The 18,735-nt window shown below is 36.3% G+C and overlaps 1 protein-coding gene and 1 long non-coding RNA gene across 2 annotated transcripts in view; one reads left to right on the top strand and one right to left on the bottom strand.

Annotated features, from left to right (window-relative positions):
• plcxd3 (phosphatidylinositol-specific phospholipase C, X domain containing 3) overlaps positions 1–18,309 on the bottom strand; it is a 41,701-nt gene extending 23,392 nt beyond the window's left edge. The window contains 1 exon segment of the mRNA NM_001014300.1: positions 18,164–18,309. Coding sequence (NP_001014322.1) covers positions 18,164–18,266 — 103 coding nt within the window. The 5' untranslated portion in view covers positions 18,267–18,309.
• Positions 10,175–16,434, top strand: LOC147842727 (uncharacterized). The gene is made up of 3 exons (XR_015498104.1): positions 10,175–11,239; positions 11,316–13,460; positions 13,506–16,434. It is a non-coding gene; the product is annotated as an uncharacterized LOC147842727 (long non-coding RNA).
• Positions 18,310–18,735: the final 426 nt, after the last annotated feature.

The raw sequence follows: 18,735 nt of genomic DNA, 5'->3' as shown, positions 1-18,735 counted from the left end.
GATATATTTATAAATGTTGTAAAGCTAGTTTCTTTGTGATACAGCTAGCTCTCTGCAACTCTCACATGGTCGCCCACTGAAGCTAAGCAGGGCTGCGCCCGGTCAGTACCTGGATGGGAGACCACATGGGAAAGCTAGGTTGCTGCCGGAAGTGGTGTTAGTGAGGCCAGCAGGGGGCGCCCAACCTGCGGTCTGTGTGGGTCCTAATGCCCCAGTATAGTGACGGGGATGCTATACTGCTCAGTGAGCGCCGTCTTTCGGATGAGACATTAAACCGAGGTCCCGACTCTCTGTGGTTGTTAAAAATCCCAGGATGTCCTTCGAAAAGAGTAGGGGTTTAACCCCGGCATCCTGGCCAAATCTGCCAACTGGCCTTTGTCTATCATGGTCTCCTAACCATCCCCATATTCCAATTGGCTTCATCGCTATCTCCTCTCCACCAATCAGCTGGTGTGTGGTGTGCGGTCTAGCGCAAAATGGCTGCCGTCGCGTCATCCAGGTGGATGCTGCACACTGGTGGTGGATGAGGAGATCCCCCCATTGTGTGTAAAGCGCTTTGAGTGCCCAGAAAAGCTCTATATAAATGTAAGGAATTATTATTATTATTATTATTATTATGTTTAAAAGGCATGTTTTTGTGCTTAAAACTTGTAACCGTTTTATAAAATGGAGCTAAAAACAAACTAATAAAGTTCAGTATAACAATATTAATGTTTTTCCAGTGCTGGGTTGCGGCTTGAAGGGCCTCTGTGTAAAACATATGCTAGATAAGTTGGCAGTTCATTCAACTGTGGCAACCCCTGATTAATAAAGGGACTAAGCTGAAATTGAAAATGAATGAATGAATGAATAATTACTAACAACAAATAAAAAGTCAGAAAAATTTAAATGTAACAACTAGGCCACAAGACACCTGTTCACGGCTTTACTAAATGACACCTATGAAGCTAAGCCTCTAAGGATTTATTGTGTTTTTGGTCATGTGAATGAAATCTAGCATGAATTATAATCCATAATGATCTTTCAAAATCTCCCTGGGTTGCCTGTCCAATATTGCACACTGCAGTGACATGCTAGTCATGCTAAAAAAATGTAAAAATAAAAACAGCAGCAGCAACACTTACAGCAGATTCACTGTGATCCCTTGGGTAATTCTGTAACTACTTATCACAGAAGATTGACATGTCACTGTCTACCACAAGGGAGGGCCTCCTGGTTCAGCAGGAAATAAGTCATCATTACAGGAAAAAAAGCGACTCTTTTCCCCATGGTGACTGTGCAATTTCACGTCTGGTCACTTAATCTTTTCCATTTATCTTGTTTATTGAGACACGGCCTGCTAAAAATCCTCTCTTTGGGTCTAAAGTGCAGGATTAATGGATGAACAATTGGATGGATGGACAGATTTAAAGATGAATCAGACGCGAGCAAACGGTGCCTTTGAGGTTTGAAGCCATTACGATTTCTCATGCCACTAGTGGAACTCTGAGTAATTGGAATCATTTTGCATGTGGCTGTGCGTGTGAGTGTGCGATCTGTCAGAAAATAAATAAATAAACTAAATCCTACACCTCATCACAGGCAACATTTGGGTAGACATCAAAAGCAATGCTTTGCTATGAAGAGTAAGTGAGAGATGAGAGAAAAGAAAAATGGGCAATTAAAATCATTTTCAAAGAACAATTGTCTGGTGCTAACATTGGGGTTTGCTTATTTTTGTTTTTATGGTCTCTAGCGGCATATGTGCAATCAGTCAAATAATGAATATTACATAAAGCACTGTTCTAGGGTGCGTTTCTGAAAACAATGGTTAGCCAACTACGGTCGCAAGTTTCGACATTACAAACATAGTTTGTTGGTTTGACATTTCCCAAATTCATCGTTCCAACAAACATTCACAAACTGCAATGCAGACTTCTGTGCTTGCAACTACACCTCTGGAGCTGTAGTTAGGAGCATAGTTCCATAGTTCCACAGCAAGAAGGTTGCTGGTTCGAGCCTCGGCTGGGTCAGTTGGCATTTCTGTGTGGAGTTTGCACATTCTCACCGTGTTCACGTGGGTTTCCTCTGGGTTCCCCCACAGTCAAAAGACATGCGCTACAGGTGAATAGAGTAAGCTTTATTATCTGTAGTGTTTGTGTGTAAATGAATGTGTATGGGTGTTTCCCAGTGATGGGTTGCAGCTGGAAGGGCATCCGCTGTGTAAAACATATGATGTAAAAGTTGGTGGTTCATTCCACTGTGGCAAGCCCAAATTAATAAAAGGGACTAAGACAAAAGAAAATGAATGAAAGAATGAATGAGATCCATCTGTTTATGGCCTCTCTAACTCTCATTATGAGATTTATTTGAACACAATCTTTAATTGTTGGTATCTCCATTATGAATTCTTTATAACTGTTAAAAATGCAGCACCTCTGTTAAATATTTCTGATTTTAGTAACTATTTGTAATAGCATTTGTATATATACAAAATATACAAATTGTAAAATAAATTGTTTATCCTTTTAAATGAAATGTATTTTGAAGGATAGCAGCAAAAAAAAAAAAAAAAAAAAACTTTTCAAAACTATTCAAGATATGACTTTAACAACCAAGGCTAATTCTGAAAATGTAGCCTTATATATGTACATTTTTGAAGAACCCGAATTATGTAGCTGGAAGTACATAGGGCTGCATTTGTCTTTAAAACGAACCCTACGTGGCGGTATGACGTTGTTCCTTTTCACGGTTACCAGATGACCAATCATCACCATGTGGACGACTTTTCCACTATTACCAGTTTGTCCAGTGGCTCGTAATGTACGTTAAAGGATTTGAGAGGCAGAGCGGAGTTGACCATGACAATGGGGTTCGAGTCTGGTAATTGTATCGGTCAGTAAGTCAGTCATTCAGTCAACAGCGGCCTCTGGTGGATTTACGCAAGAAGAGCATGTGCGAATTGCACTCTCGAGAGATATTTGAGTTCTAAAATATTATACACAGCGGCCTCTGGCGAATTTGCAAAACCAAAAACTGTAAAAAAAAAAAAACACATAGCTCCAGGGATGTACTTGGTGTTTTCCAGAAATGTACAGTATATAGGGGTACATAATTAGAATAAGCCTGGGTTGGACTTTGAATAGGATATCATTTTAAAACTTATTCCCAATGATACCAAAATCTCAGTTTTGACATTAGGGTCATTCTGACTCATTTTGCTGGATTAGGTCACATATGGCTGCTCTAGTGAAGGATGTCCCACCTTTTAATGAACTAGCCAATCATCAAGTTTATCGACACATAGTGGACTGTCAATTCTTCAGAGGAAAAGCTCATTCCACCACATGTTCCTGACATTAGTTTCTACTGCTTGATAGTTATGAGCCCCATGGGGTCTGCAAACGTAAGGGGGAAAAAAGCTGAATCTCAACAATTACTTGCTTTACTGACATCGAAATTTGAATTTTTTTTATTTTAATTTAAATATCTACATAAAGCTTGTAGCTCCATCTGAAAACAATTGTTCTTTGGTTCTGTAATCTGTCTGAAATTAATGCTAGGTAGCCTTTTGCATTTGATCTCATTATCTATAATGAATTCCCACCTCAAGCATTCAAATGCAAATCACATGACATCAAGCATATGAATACATGAAAGCCCACATCATTGTAAACAAGGAGGTCGCTGTCATTATGTTGGAAGATTTGCCATCAGGATTAAGTTGGAAATTACCTTAGAAGACCAGGACAATCTGACGTGGCATTATTCAGAGGATAGTGATATGTTATGCTTCCTTACAGTATTGCGCTGTTTGTTGGACAGGATCCAATCTGATTGCATTCTCAAGAAACAACCATAAAGATGGTTGGTGTTGTGAATTAATTCCCTTAATGCGTGTCTGCATTTAAGCATGTTCAACTTAAAAAATGCTTTTGTTGTCATGATATGAGCAGATAAAAACACTGATTTCATTTCAGTGATGATTCCAAGTGTGAACTCTAATAGTATAAGCTTTGCAAACAGTTTTGGAGAATTTGATGTTTCCCATATTTTTAAAAATGGCCACTGAGTGGAATGACTTGCCTTAAAGGGACTTTGGAATAAAAGAGTTTAGTCAATAGCTGGCCGTGGGTGTTGTACATGAACAAGAGAAGGACTTGGCAAAGCAGCTGAGTTTTGATGGCAGTCTCTGCTCTCCTGCTGCCCCAAGGTCAAGCGTCTAGACCTGACAAGAGCACTTCATACATACCACTGCTGTTAGATTTCCAAGCCTCACCGCAGCTCATCTACAAAAAGCTCTTTATAGTGACATAATCCCACAGATTCTTCATTAGTGAATAGGTGGGATTACAGATACCATAATGTATGAAAAATAGGGCAAGATAACTAGCAGGGCTTCGGTTTTGAACTGAAAACATTTTCAATAGTCATACAGCAAAAAACAATTATAGTTTTAATTTTAGGATTTATTATATTATATTATATTATATTATATTATATTATATTATATTATATTATATTATATTATATTATATTATATTATATTATATTATATTATATTATTTGCATATAAATAACTATAAAGCTAACCCCATTTTTATTAACTACAAACATAATTATTACACATGCAATATACATTAAAAATAGAGTTTACACATTACTTACAGTCCCTGATTTTTCCATACAGACACTTAAATTTTTTGTACAAAATAAAGTGAGTTTTTTTTTTGTAGTACTTTAAAAAAATATTTGTATTGTTTTTAATATACTACTACGCTTTATATTAAGTGGCCTTAACTATAAGTTTTTGTATCAAACAATAGATACTAAGAACTCACTGTGTTCATAATGTATTGGAGAACACTTCTGATGCTTTTGAGGTGTAATAAAAGTAGGGTTAGTGATAGATTTGGTATGGATAGGTTTATGGCTGAGATAAGGTGTTAGGTATGGTCAACCGCAGGGGCAGATTTGACCAATTAGTAAAGTAAGCAGCCGCTTAGGGCCTCAGGAAATTTGGATTTTGGAATTTTGTCTAACTGTACACCTCAATCATGGAGAAGTTCAGTAGTCAAGTCAGGTAAAGATTCCATTTTAAAAACAATTTATTATTTTCGATTTATGAATTTTTTTACTTGTAAATTCATTTTAAGAAAACAAATTACCTAAAATGTAGAGATGTCATTAAGATAAAACATAAAAAAGAAGATTCAGTGATATAAGAAAACAAACCCAGCAAAATAAATAAATAAAAAATTTATAAAACTACAAAGGGGTGCATTTTATCATACACCCGCGGCGCAAGGTGCAACGGATTTGTTGTTTGTTAGTGTTTGTTAGTTTCAGCTCAGAGTCGTTTTGACGTTTTGCAGCACGCTGTTTAAATAGCAAATTCATTTGCGCTCATATGTGCGCCCATATGCGTTCTGGTCTAAAAAAGGAGGTGTGTTGAGACACATTGCTGGCGCATTGCTATTTTGAGGAACTAAAATACACTGTTCAATAGACCGGATCAAAGCAGGTCTAAAAGTCCAGTGCAGACCACATTATTTGTGCACCTTGCTTAAACATTGCTTTATACACACAGGATGTACAGTAATATGCAAATATATTTACAAATCAAAAATAATTAAAGGATTAAAATATTACAAAAATTATCATTTTCTAGCTTACATAAATATAAAAACCACTGCCTCCATGCCTTCTTCATCTCAAGGGGCTTTTTCAGTTTATTCATAACAATTTGCTTTTGTATAATGTTATTATGATTGGTAGTATTATTTATTATTTGCATATTTACATTTGTTTTATAAAAAACAAGCTTAGATTTACCCACCTGTCAGGTTTTAGACCATATGGGGCATAGTATGTATATTTGGATATAACTCATATATATCTGTTTTTTTGACCACACTTCGTTGTTAGGCTATTGCTCATTTATTTGTTTGCTGGAAATTAGAACTGAATTTAAAAATAGTTTTGAAACAAATCTTTGTGCTTAACAAACAAAATGAATTATGTATAAATGGATGTCAGTGCGTACAACACGTTTCCCTATCCATGAGAGTGAAAGTGAAAGTAAATAATGAGGAGGCTCATGTCTCATTCTTGCACTGTAAATGCTCTATTTAACTGCTTTCTTGCTAATAAAGCGCTCAGTTTTTCCACTTACAAAGTCCGCCATGTAAATAGCAAATGTGCTATGGTGAGATGCAACTGACTCTTAAAGGGAATGGGAGATAAGACTCTGATTATTCTCAAAACACACCTAGAACTCATTAAGAGAATAAGCTCAACCCTGTTAGACCATGCGCCACTGCGTAAAGCGACTTTTTCCGTCCTTAAAATAGCAAAGTGGATTCTGACATGCCCTCAATGCTTTTGTGCCCTGCGCTTTGGCATGGATTGTCAAAAAAGAGCAGTAGGACTGTTAGGCCCCATGGCTGCAACTGCTTAGGGCCCCCAAATCCCTAAAAACACCCCTGATCAAAAGTGTAACTACAGAAGTTAATTACTTTTAATTACTTAATTAGTAATTAGTTAATTACTTAATTAGTGTAGGTACAGAAATTAAATAAAGATGTAATTACATGCATGTATTTAATCAGGCATAAGTACATTATAAAAACGTATTTACACAGTAATTGTAACAAATGATTAATTTCAGTGCAAGTAGGTATATTAGTTAAGGACACTTAATATAAATTGGGGTATTTTTTAAGTAAATCAATACAAAATGACTTTACAAACTGATTGTGACAAACACAATTATTTAACTGAATATTAGCTGGAATTCACCAGCTAATAGTTAGCTATAAATTATAAAAAAAAAAAAAAACATGTAAATCACCAGTAAAAATGAACTTATTTTTTTGTTAAACATTATGAAAGGGTAAAAATGTTGCTGTTAGTTCTTTTAAAGGTTTAATTAAAAATTGAGCATCACATCCTCAGATTAGAATGATTTCTGTAGGGTCATGAGACATTAAAGGCCCTGTCCAAGGGAACATGTGTATTTTCAAAAAAAAAAAAAAAAAAAAAAAAAATTGCAGTATTAAGTCATTGAATCTTTTTAAAAACTAAAATCTTAAAGCCTTATAAAACGTAGGTATGAAAAGGGAATAAATATAGCCATTTACACATAGTCAAAGACTGAGAAAATTATGCAGAAAATTCAGATTTGGGGTTAAAATATATTCAAATAGAAGCTAGTCCTTGTTATTTGTAATATATTTACACAATAGTGTTGAACCACAGTGTGATGTCATCAAGTTTTACTCAGCACAATTTCCAGTGCTTAATGTTTACATTTGCATAGCATAAAAATACATGATTAAGATCAACAAATGTGAAAGGCACAACACAGATTTTTCTGTTCCTACAGTGTCTGCCATTGGCTGCAACTCAAAAGCTGATTACACGCTAACTATGATTAAGGGGCAGAGGCGCATCCCCTTATGAAAAATATGACAGCTGAAGCATGAATATCAATTATGGCTCTCCATAAACCACTAATGAGACCAAATTCTCTGATTTGCAACACTGCGCATTTTCCAAGCATACAGGTGCCTGATAAAGCAGCGGTGTCTACTTATACTGTCACACTTGCACAATCGCTCTGCCAGAGCAGGTGACAATGCCAAGTGTAAAAGGGTGATGCCCTCATCAAGACAGCCATCCAGCAGAGCACAGTAGTGCCAGACCCACGCAAAAGATTTTCTCTGCTAGAAAACATTTCTCTAAGATGCTCAGAAAGGCACATTATTTCATTACACACAAAAACACTGTTCAACGTCAACAAGATTTTTACTATTTTTTGAGGATCAGTTGCATCAATACTACACAGGCCAGTAGAAATGTCTGACAGTAAGATAACCTTGGATAAAAATATCATGGTTTCACGGTATTGTAATTACTGCTTTAAAACATATTCTTCGAAATGTCTTGGTAAATAAAACATTTTTTTTTTCTCTTTGAACACAACATATTTTATTTTGAGAAACATTTCAAATATTTTGGCGCAGTAAACACGTAAAAAAACGATTTCTGTACAATTTAAAACGGCATCTTTGGAGATATTTTTTGTTGAAGATAGAGTTGTTTTAAAAAACAAACAAACACAAAATGTAAACGTAAACATAAATAAAAAATCTTACACATACTTTAGGAATGGTTTAGCAGAAAAGTTTGGCAATTTTAAAAACTTGACTTTTTCCAAAGCATAGTATACCTTAAAATCGGTTATCATCCCATGCTTTATCAATACTCATATTTAGGTTTATACAGCATAAAAAACATTGGAAGATTCGAAGCTCATTGTTTAATTGTATTTGTGCTTTAAAAATGAAAAATATAAGGTACATAATCAACAGGAACGGTATTTATTTTGCTATAATGCACAAAATTAGTCTGTCATTCTAAGTAAAAAAAAAATTTTGGTAATCTTCCATCAAAGTCTCACCATTTCATTCCATGTCAATATTTTTAACCATGCCTCCCTTACCATTAGTTTGCTACTAGAGAATGATGTGCAAAAAGAAACCCGCAGGCCTACTCATTATTCAGTTTCAGTTGGAATTGTATAACGTAAATATATTAAAAAAAAAAGACTTAGCAGCTTCCGGTTAATGTACCATTATCTACGTTTCTGCTTGTTTTTTTTTAAGTGTATTTGATGATACCACCTTAAAAAAATGGAAATACAAAGATGTGTGTGGATTCAAAACTATGTGCAAAAGACATGTGTTTTGGCTTTAGTTGATGATTAGATAACTAGACTTACAAACAACCATCTGAAATGTTGGTACACAACAATCACCTTCAATTAATTATTCAGTCCTAATGTTCATATTCCAAAAATGGTAAGCTACAGTATGTGCTTAGGGTAACTTGCAAAACTTAATCCAGGTATCTTGAACTAGGGTAAATTGATTTCCAAATCCAAACAAAACTGGTGGTGGTTATTGAGTAGCTTCCCTGCTCGAAACTCATAAAGCATATTAAGTGCTGAGAAAAGTCCTATATAAATGTAACAAATTATTATAAACAATATTTTTATATAATCTTACCCTGCGGTACATGAACAGTGTTGATCCTCAATGTTGTCATCTCCCACTGTGACAACCATAATGTGAGGCTTCTCCCACTTGCATTGAAATCTGTAAACCCTAACATCCAAATTAATCTTGTTATTCATTCATTCATTTTCCTTCAGCTTACTCCCTTTATTCATCAGGGGTTGTCACTGCGGAATAAACCGCCAATGTATCCAGCATATGTTTTACTTAGTGAATGCTCTTTTTAGCTGCAACCCAGTACTGGGAAACATCCATACACATTCACACACACATACACTACAGCCAATTTAGCTTATTCAAATTAGAGCACCCGGAGGAAAACCACACCAACATGCAAACTCCACGCAGAAATGCCAACTGACACAGCCGAGGCTTAAACCAGCAACCTTCTTGCTGTGAGCCGACAATGCTAACCACTGTGCCACCGTGTCACCCTAATTTTATCAATCATATTTATTAGAATTTATATATATTCTTTCATTCATTTTTTTTCGTCTCAGTCCCTTTATTAATCTAGGGTCACCACACTGAAATGAACCGCCAACTTACCCAGCATATATTTTACGCAGTGGACACTTTTCCAGCAGCAGCCCATGACTGGGAAACATCCATACACACTCATTCACACATACACTACAGACAGTTTAGCTTACCCAATTCACCTATACCACATGTCTTTGGACTTGTGGGGGACACCGGAGCACCTGGAGGAAACCCACACGAACATGGAGAGAACATGCAAACTCCACACAGAAACGCCAACTGACCCAGCCGTGGCTCGAAGCAGCGACCTTCTTGCTGTGAGGCGAACGTGCTACCCACTGCACCACCGCGTTGCCAATTTTAGCTTCAACCCCAATTAAACACACCTGAACCAGCTAATCAAGCTCTTTCTAAATATATTCCTCTATGGTATATTTAAGTCCCACTTGATTGCTCAAGGGGTGGTGTTTCCGTGTTTTCTCATGAATGTAAAGTTTTCTGACATCATAAGAGAGTAAGCAATATGTCTGAGTTGACAACAGTACCCTAAAAGGTTAAATAAATGAAATTTACTTAATCATTTTCTCTCATGTGCTTTTAAACCTTTATGAGTTTCTTTTTTCTTTTACAAGATTTTTGAAGAATGCTAATCTGGCTATGAGCATTTTTCAAAATTGCTCCTTTGGAACACAGACTGCCAATACTGATGCTGCAAGAAAACAATTGAGTTGCATCCAGTCAAATCTTTAATCTGAGAAGAGGTTTGAGAGGCTACAATGATTTCTTGAGCCTCTTAATTTGGAAGGACTATAAAAAGAGTTCCGATTGAGGAAATAAAAGACACTCTAGATTCTCTTAACGCGAGCACTGACCTTCACACCACAGGAGGTGGCACAGACACAGAGTTTCTGAGCGGCAGGGCTTAAAAATATCAGGCTCAATGATGGCCTGTAATATGCTCACAAATCGACTTTGATGGCGTTTGAAGCAGGCGGCTTTCAAAAAAGATTGTATTGCAAGGAATTTTTATTAGAATTTTTTTTTTTTTTTTTTTGCTAAAGGCCTGGCTATTTGTAATGAATTTTGCTTTTTAAATGTGATTTGCTTTCAAGTAAAGTGAGATTAGATGAGATTTTATTTTAGGATATTATATTGTACAGTTGAAGTCAGAATTAGGTTAAATAGGCAGGTTAGGGTAATTAGGCAAGTCATTTTATAACAATGGTTTGTTCTGTAGACGATTAAAAAATTTGCTTAAGGGGGCTAATAATATTGACCATAAAATGGTTTATAAGAAATTAAAAACTGTTTTAATTCTAGCCAAAATAAAACATTTAAGACTTTCCCCAGAAGAAAAAAATATTAAAAGAATTACTGTGAAAATGTCCTTGCTCTGTTCAACATCATCTGGGAAACATTTGAAAAAAAAAATTCTAATATTTATTAATTCTATTAAAATCTAATAATTTTGACTTCAACTGTATGTTATATTGGATTGAGAAAAGTCTGTGTATTGTACCAAAACAGAGCCAGACAAAAAGTGAATTTGGTGAAAATAGAACTGTCATAAATCCCATTTATTTTCTCCACAGGGAAAGTGATTTTTGACCATACCAAAGATAAATGTGAAAGACAGACATACAGTAAACTATAAGGTTGTTAAATACTTTTTTTATTAATCTATCGTAAAATAACTAGTACAGTGTCATATATTTTGCTGCCTAATGTACTTAAATTATTCCAAATGTTTAGAAGAATGTTCAAATGTTCTAGAGAATTATGCAATTTTAACGAGTGACCCAAAATTCTGTCATGATACTGTGAAAAAGTGACGAGATAAACAAGATAATGTGACACTGATAAAATGATAGATTTTACATTTCTATACAGAGAGGTCAAGTTCTGATTATCTATTAGTCTCACACGTGCTCACCAAGCTTGAACTTCTGAATGCAGAAAACTGTAAACTAGTCTGAGCTTTCGTTTGCAGTTTGGCACAATAGAATCCAAATCAATGGAAGTCACAGGGAATAAAGTGCAGTGTGAGCACAACTTTACTCTGCTTTATACTACCACAGTAAATATTTTGTAAACCTTAACTCATCCATGAACATAATTTCTGCAGGAGTCCTGTAGGATGTAATGAATATGAATATGGCATGCCATCATCAAAATACATCTTTGTTTGTTGCGAATATGTGCCCTCTAGTGGTGTAAATTAAACACTAATACTTAAATTTGTTTATTTATTTTATAGTCAGATTAAACAGTTCATTTCCTAGCAGAAAAACTCCAATACCAATGATTCTGCTAGACCTCCACCAATTAGCACACTGATAAACAAATCAGGCCAAAAAAAAAGGCTCTGTTTACTTTATAGACCATTTTGAGGGATGCAAACAAAAACAATGGCGCCAATGTATTTCCTGTTTTAGATTTTTATTTTCTATAGCTTCCGAGAATCCAAAAATAGTCACATATTGATAAATAATATTTATTGAATTGCCTCTTGTTGCAGTTATAAAATAGTTTGATAACCGCCAGGAAATGTTCATGGGCCAATGACATGACCACACTGAAATGGTCTATATAAACCAGCATGAAAGACATAACAGATCCTGTCTTATAGTGTATATTAATGGCAAATGAGTTGCAGCCAAGTTATAAGCTGGTTATTTTCTTATGGTAATGAGCAATTGAACAGGTGACACTAATAAATTGTTGGTAAGTGTAAATACTTATGGTTAGTTCCGTTTCTTCACTATTTTTTTTTATTTCAGTAAGCAATAGTGTTCAAGCTATTATTTTTTATAAGTACACAGTGCTGCACATGTATTTCTTTGTTTGATATTCAATATATTTTTGGCTTAAAACTCCATGTTATGATTCACCTTGTAGTGGGTTACTTCAGTTCATTGCTTTAGAAAAGACCTTTTTATATCCCTGTGGGGACAAATACCTCTGAAACAAAGGCTGCTGAGAAAAAAAAAATGTGGATGGGCACTGTTGCACTCTATTGGTTAATAATATTTTTGACAGTGAGCACAACTGAAGCAACATCAGTCAGTGAAAATGTGTTGAATAACATGCTCTAGAATAACCTGCAGCATAACACAGAAAACCACACATTAAGAAAGTAAATAGGTCGATTTTGGCTTCATGCTGCCTTGACAGACTTGGAATGAAACTAAATGCATTAAGAAGGTTTCAGAAAAACTAAAAATGCTCTTTTTTTTCTGAAGGATCATTTAAACCTCCAGCAGCCTGACAATATGACGGCATGAGAGCAAAAGTGCCCCAGGCTGAAATAAAGCACTACTGAAATATGCATGAGACAAAGGCGAAGGATCAATGATTATGTTTTAGGAATTGATCCAGAGGAGCTAAAATGACCATTGCTTACTCTAATTATATCTGTGTAAGCCTACAGCTAAACTGAAAAATAAATAAATTATAAAAATAACACATTGCCAGTGGGTTAAGCAATGGGTCAGAGCACTATGAATGAATGAACGGATGTAGAATTATATTGCTGATGAAGAGATTGGACGGACGGACGGACGGACAGTAGGATGGATGGATGGATGGACAGAAAGACTAACTGATTGATAGGTAGATAGACAGATAGACATATAGATAAACAGACAGTCAGACAGACTGATAACAGACAGACAGACAGACAGACAGACAGACAGACAGACAGACAGACAGACAGACAGATAGACAGATAGACAGATAGATAGATAGATAGATAGATAGATAGATAGATAGATAGATAGATAGATAGATAGATAGATAGATAGATAGATAGATAGATAGATAGATGGATAGATAGATAGATGGATGTATGGATGAATAGAAGTACTGATTGATTGATAGGTAGATAGACAGATAGACATATAGATAAACAGACAGTCAGTCAGACAGACAGACAGACAGACAGACAGACAGACAGACAGACAGACAGACAGACAGACAGACAAGACAGACAGACAGACAGACAGACAGACAGACAGACAGACAGACAGACAGACAGACAGACAGACAGACAGACAGACAGACAGACAGACAGACAGACAGACAGACAGACAGATAGATAGATAGATAGATAGATAGATAGATAGATAGATAGCCAGATGGATGTATGGCTGGATAGAAGGACGGACGGATAAACGGACAGTAGGATGGATGGATGGATGGATGGACAGAAAGACTGATTGATTGATAGGTAGATAGACAGATAGACATATAGATAAACAGACAGTCAGACAGACTGATAATATACAGACAGACAGACAGACAGACGGACGCACGGATGGATGGATGGATGGATGGATGGATGGACAGACAGAAAGTCTTTTGTGCTTTAATCTTAACTGCATATTGTGAGAGCAACGCAAACGCTCACAGATTTGCAAGAGATCTGTGTGGGAGTGGTATGAGTCCAGAAATCTTACCCGTGACTTAATTCGTTTACAGCCTTTTGATAAACAGCTGCTACACTACAACTTTTCATCACCCACCCACAGCCTCGCAGACAACTCCGTCTAACAAAAGTTTAACAACAACGTGACGATGGCACTGGGTCAAGTTGTCTTTTAAATAGGCTCGTGCTTCAGCACTACTACTGTAATGATAAATATGGACTATCAGTCACTTGAGGCATCCCTCTCCACTTCAGCCATCCATGCTAATTATGCAAATTAGGTTGTAAGTTCATACAGTAAGTCAGGGCACTTACTGTACAGTGCGATCAAGAAATCAGAATCTATATCTGATGATTAGCCACATTGTTTGGAGGTGGCTTGTCGGTCTATTGGTCAATCTGGAACAGGGTTAAAATCAGGGACAGAGCTGTTTAATTATGGGAAGCTGTCCGGACTGATTGCTTCAGCTTTTGGGGCAGGCGGTTACCGAAATTACACTACCTGACAAAAGTCTTGTCACCTATCCAAGTTTTAGGAACAGCAAATGATAACTTGACGTCTAGTTGATGATTTGGTATCAGAAGTGGCTTAAATGAAAGGCCTCTAGATTATGCTTTTTTATCTAAAACAATATGATCATGGCTTGATTTTTAATTATTTAATTAGAACAGTAAGGTCTGACTTTGCTTAGACAAAAGTCTTGTCACTTAATAGAAATAATGTACATTAGGTACATTGAACCTTGTAGCTTGGAGGACTGCATCCATACATCTCTCAATGTCCCAGATAACTTACTAAAAAATCTGGAATGGCAAAAGAAGCATTCTTGTAGGACTTCCATAGTATATCAATATTGTTTGGATTCATCTTCAATGCCTCCTCCATCTTACCCCAGACATGCTCAATAATGTTCATCTCGGGTGACTGGGCTGGCCAATCCTGGTGCACCTTGACCTTGTTTGCTTTCAGGAACTTTGATGTGGAGGCTGAAGAATGAGAAAGAGCGCTATCCTGCTGAAGAATTTGTCTTCTCCTGTGGTTTGTAATGTAATGGGCAGCACAAATGTCTTGATACTTCAGGCTGTTGATGTGGCCATCCACTCTGCAGGTCTCTCGCATGCCCCATACTAAACGTAACCCCAAACCATGATTTTTCCTTCACCAAACTTGACTGATTTCTGTGAGAATATTGGGTCCATGTGGGTTCCAATAGGTCTTCTCAAGTATTTGTGACAATTAGGATACAGTTCAACAGATGATTAATCTGAAAAATCTACCTTCTGTCACTTTTCCAAATGATCAACTAAAAGTCAAGTTATTTTTTGTTGCTCTTACAACTGATATTGACGACAAGACTTTTATCAGGTAGTGTAATACCATTCATAACTACAGTATGTAACCCATGAGGTTGCGTGTTCACCAATGTGTTTTTATGCTGCAGAAATGTGAGCGCTGTTCTAGCTGTAGCTATCAGCTGTAAGAATTTTTGCAGTGTATATTTTTTAAGTCGGTGGGGATAATACAGAGTATCCCCACAGCACCTTTACAAGTTGCAAATCTTTAGCACATTAACTGTTGGCAGTTGCCTGGTATTGTCCCACCCCTCATTCAATGTGACTCAAAAGTTACACAGATTGGTGCAGTATGTGTTTTTTAAAAGTCTGAAAAAATGCTGAGTGTTCAGCGTTGACTAAAATGCTGCAGGGCCTCAAAAAATGTACCAGTATCAATGAAAACTACAAAAAACAAATGCTAAACTTGATAAAAAAAAAACCCTGTGCTGAACACGCATCCTAACATTAGTCCAAACACTAAGTTTTAAAATAACATTGACTTAGCATTAACAGCATAACACAGTCAGAGCATTTATATACTGTTTAGCCACACATGTAAGTCGCTTTGGATAAAGGTGTCTGCTAAATGAGTAAAAGTAAATGTTATCATGGACCTTTATATATTATAGGCCGTTGTGCAAGCTTTCTAATGCATAATGTCTTATTCACCAACCCAGTATGTTGTATTGTTCATCTAAATCAGGGGTGCCAAAACTTTCTTATGAAGGGCCAAAAACCAAACTTGATTGTGGCTAGTGGGCCGAAGGTAAATATAGTTGTCATGGGGGATTTTCTAATTTTATTCACTCATTTTCTTTTAGGCCTAGTCCCTTTATTAATCTGCGGTCGCCACAGTGGAATAAACCGCCGGATTTTCTAATTTATTTTATAATATTTAAAAATAACTAGAAAGCTTTGCTTTATATTAATTCATATGTTTTTTTTACATTTTATAATGGTTTTAATAAAGTAAAAACAAGAACAATCTCATTTATAATGAATGGAAATACACCCATTTTTGCTGTGATTTGCTTGCCGATGTCTTTTGCATAGTCTGCTATCCGTCAAGTGACAGTATTTACATTTTAACTTAAACATTTAATTGAAACATTTGCTTTTTTGTATCTCAGCAATAATAAAAAACAAACAAAACATTTTACGTCAAATTAAACACGATGAAAGACATTCTCCATCATTCTTACTTTCTTTTCAGATGGAATGGTTGGTCAAATCAAAGATTACAAATGGGCCAACTTGGGCCTGCAGGCCCTACTTTGGGCATCTCTGATCTAAATGATTCATTGTTGATATCCTGGGTGATGAAACTTACATTTAAAAAGGGATGCAAAAACTGTCAACATCCAGACTGTTTTAAATGCACTCAGGACCATTTGCCAAGACAGTGAATGTACTGTAATAATGTAGTGAATGTGTCGTTTCTTACACAAAACAATCGTTTTGCCTTGTAAGACTGTAGTGTATTGTCAAGAACCAAATGTATCAATTTTGGTTTGCCTGTATATGATTTATTGGACTCTCTAAGTGCTGCTAGTCACTGACTTGGATTTTATGAATCTCCAAGAATCACAGTTTCAGCTGAACATCATCTTTAATGTTCTACTAAATAAAATAAAAAGTCACTCTGGGTTAATAAAGAGCAAAATTTAATATCTGGGAGAACTATCACTTTAAGCAAAGTGTGTTAACCATGCACGAAGGTGCAATTTTTTACAAGTCCAGATTGCTTTGTTATGTTTGCTGCGACAATAAATGCTGACAATGTTTTTTAATTGCTACATGAAAATAGACAATGCCAAACACATGTCCAATTTCTGTTTCAAAACTCCCAAATAATTGTATTGTCCTACATTTCGTGAAAAAAATAAAAGTTTTTTTATCAGCATCTATGGTCGCCAATCTTACTAAAGTCAAAACATCAATGAACAAAACATTTTTTTTTAGGGAAAAGGGTTCATTCCCCAAAAAGGTGTCAAAAACCTTTAGGTCAACAACCATATTAATATTGTGTTGTTGTATTTATATTCTATGCTAGTTACTGACAGATACCAGCAATGACAAAATGTGTTTTTTGCTATGAAATAAAAAAAAACAATGCTATGGAACAGTGGGTTCCCCAAAGATAGTTTCATTTAACATTTCTTAAAATAATTATGAATTATAAGTATAAACGTATTTGTGTAACAGAAAGTGTGAAAAACATTTTTCCAAGTTGTTTTATTTCTAAAGGCTACAGAATAAAAATTGTAAAGGTGTAGGAAATGTTTAAAGGAAATGATGGTAGGTTATTGTCAATTTTAATTGTAGGTGTCCAATAACCCTAAAACAAAAACAGTGTGAAGGCAATTATGCTTACTTTCCTTTGCTGGTCATCTAACCACATCACTGGTCTATGTATAATCTCTGTGTTATTTCGTAATAATGTAATCTGGTCAAGGCTGTGGCACATGTGTCTCTTGATCCATCGCAGAGACGGATTTCGAGCCCTGAGCAACAAGTGTCCTATTTAATTTCTGTCACTCGTTTTAACACTGTTATAAACTCGCTTGTTTGGAGCGAAATGAATGCCGACAACCCATTAGTCACACAATAATTGCTTATGTCATAAAATTAACCCATTCTATCTAGATTTATAGGTGACCTCACTGCGATGTGCATTCATACCAATAAGAGTTTACCAAAATATTAGTAACTTTTTGAAAGGGCAGTTAAGTAATTTAATAATACGACCCCAAGCAAGATATTTAATTCATTTATACAAATATGTAGCCTTCAGCAATTTCTTACGGTCCACATGTAGTGTTCCTCTAATAAGCGCGTTTAAAAACAAAATGATGCTTACCCGGAATGGCGAGGTTGGTAAGAGGAATACCGTGCAAGGTGTCCGGTAAACTAGACATCCAGTCCGCATAACGGAGTTCGCTCTTCCCCTGAGACGAGGCCATGCTGTCGGTTCTCCGGTGCTCGGTGTCCGCGCTCGCTCTGAGTGCTTGAGTCTTCAGCGCCGCGCTCGCGTGAGTTCACAGCGCGAGCATCACCACACCCCCGAGACGCGCGCGCCGCACATACATCACTATTTCCCAGCCTTCTGGATTTCAACTGCGTCTTTACTACATATACACGTTTGATGTATGTAACATGTCTTTTTTGTTTTGTTTTTCCTCTCTCGTGTCTGCGGAGTGTGCGCGCAATTAGATAACCGTCGGTGCGCGCGGCGAGTGCGGATTTAATTCATTCATTTGATGTTATTGAACAATTACTGTTTGCGTCGAGAAACAAGGCGGACGACTTCTCCATCCGTGAATCACACATTCTCACCCTTTCACGTCACGTTAGATATGCTATTAGCACAGTCAAAATACACGTTTGCAAGTCTGAATTATAAGGCGCGCAAGGACAAAAGGTGCAACAGGT

This window comes from Danio rerio, chromosome 8 (assembly GCF_052040795.2).
Source record: "Danio rerio strain M-AB ecotype USA chromosome 8, GRCz13ab, whole genome shotgun sequence".
In the NCBI taxonomy this organism is placed as follows: domain Eukaryota; kingdom Metazoa; phylum Chordata; class Actinopteri; order Cypriniformes; family Danionidae; genus Danio; species Danio rerio.
This window is presented reverse-complemented; position numbering and strand designations above follow the sequence as displayed.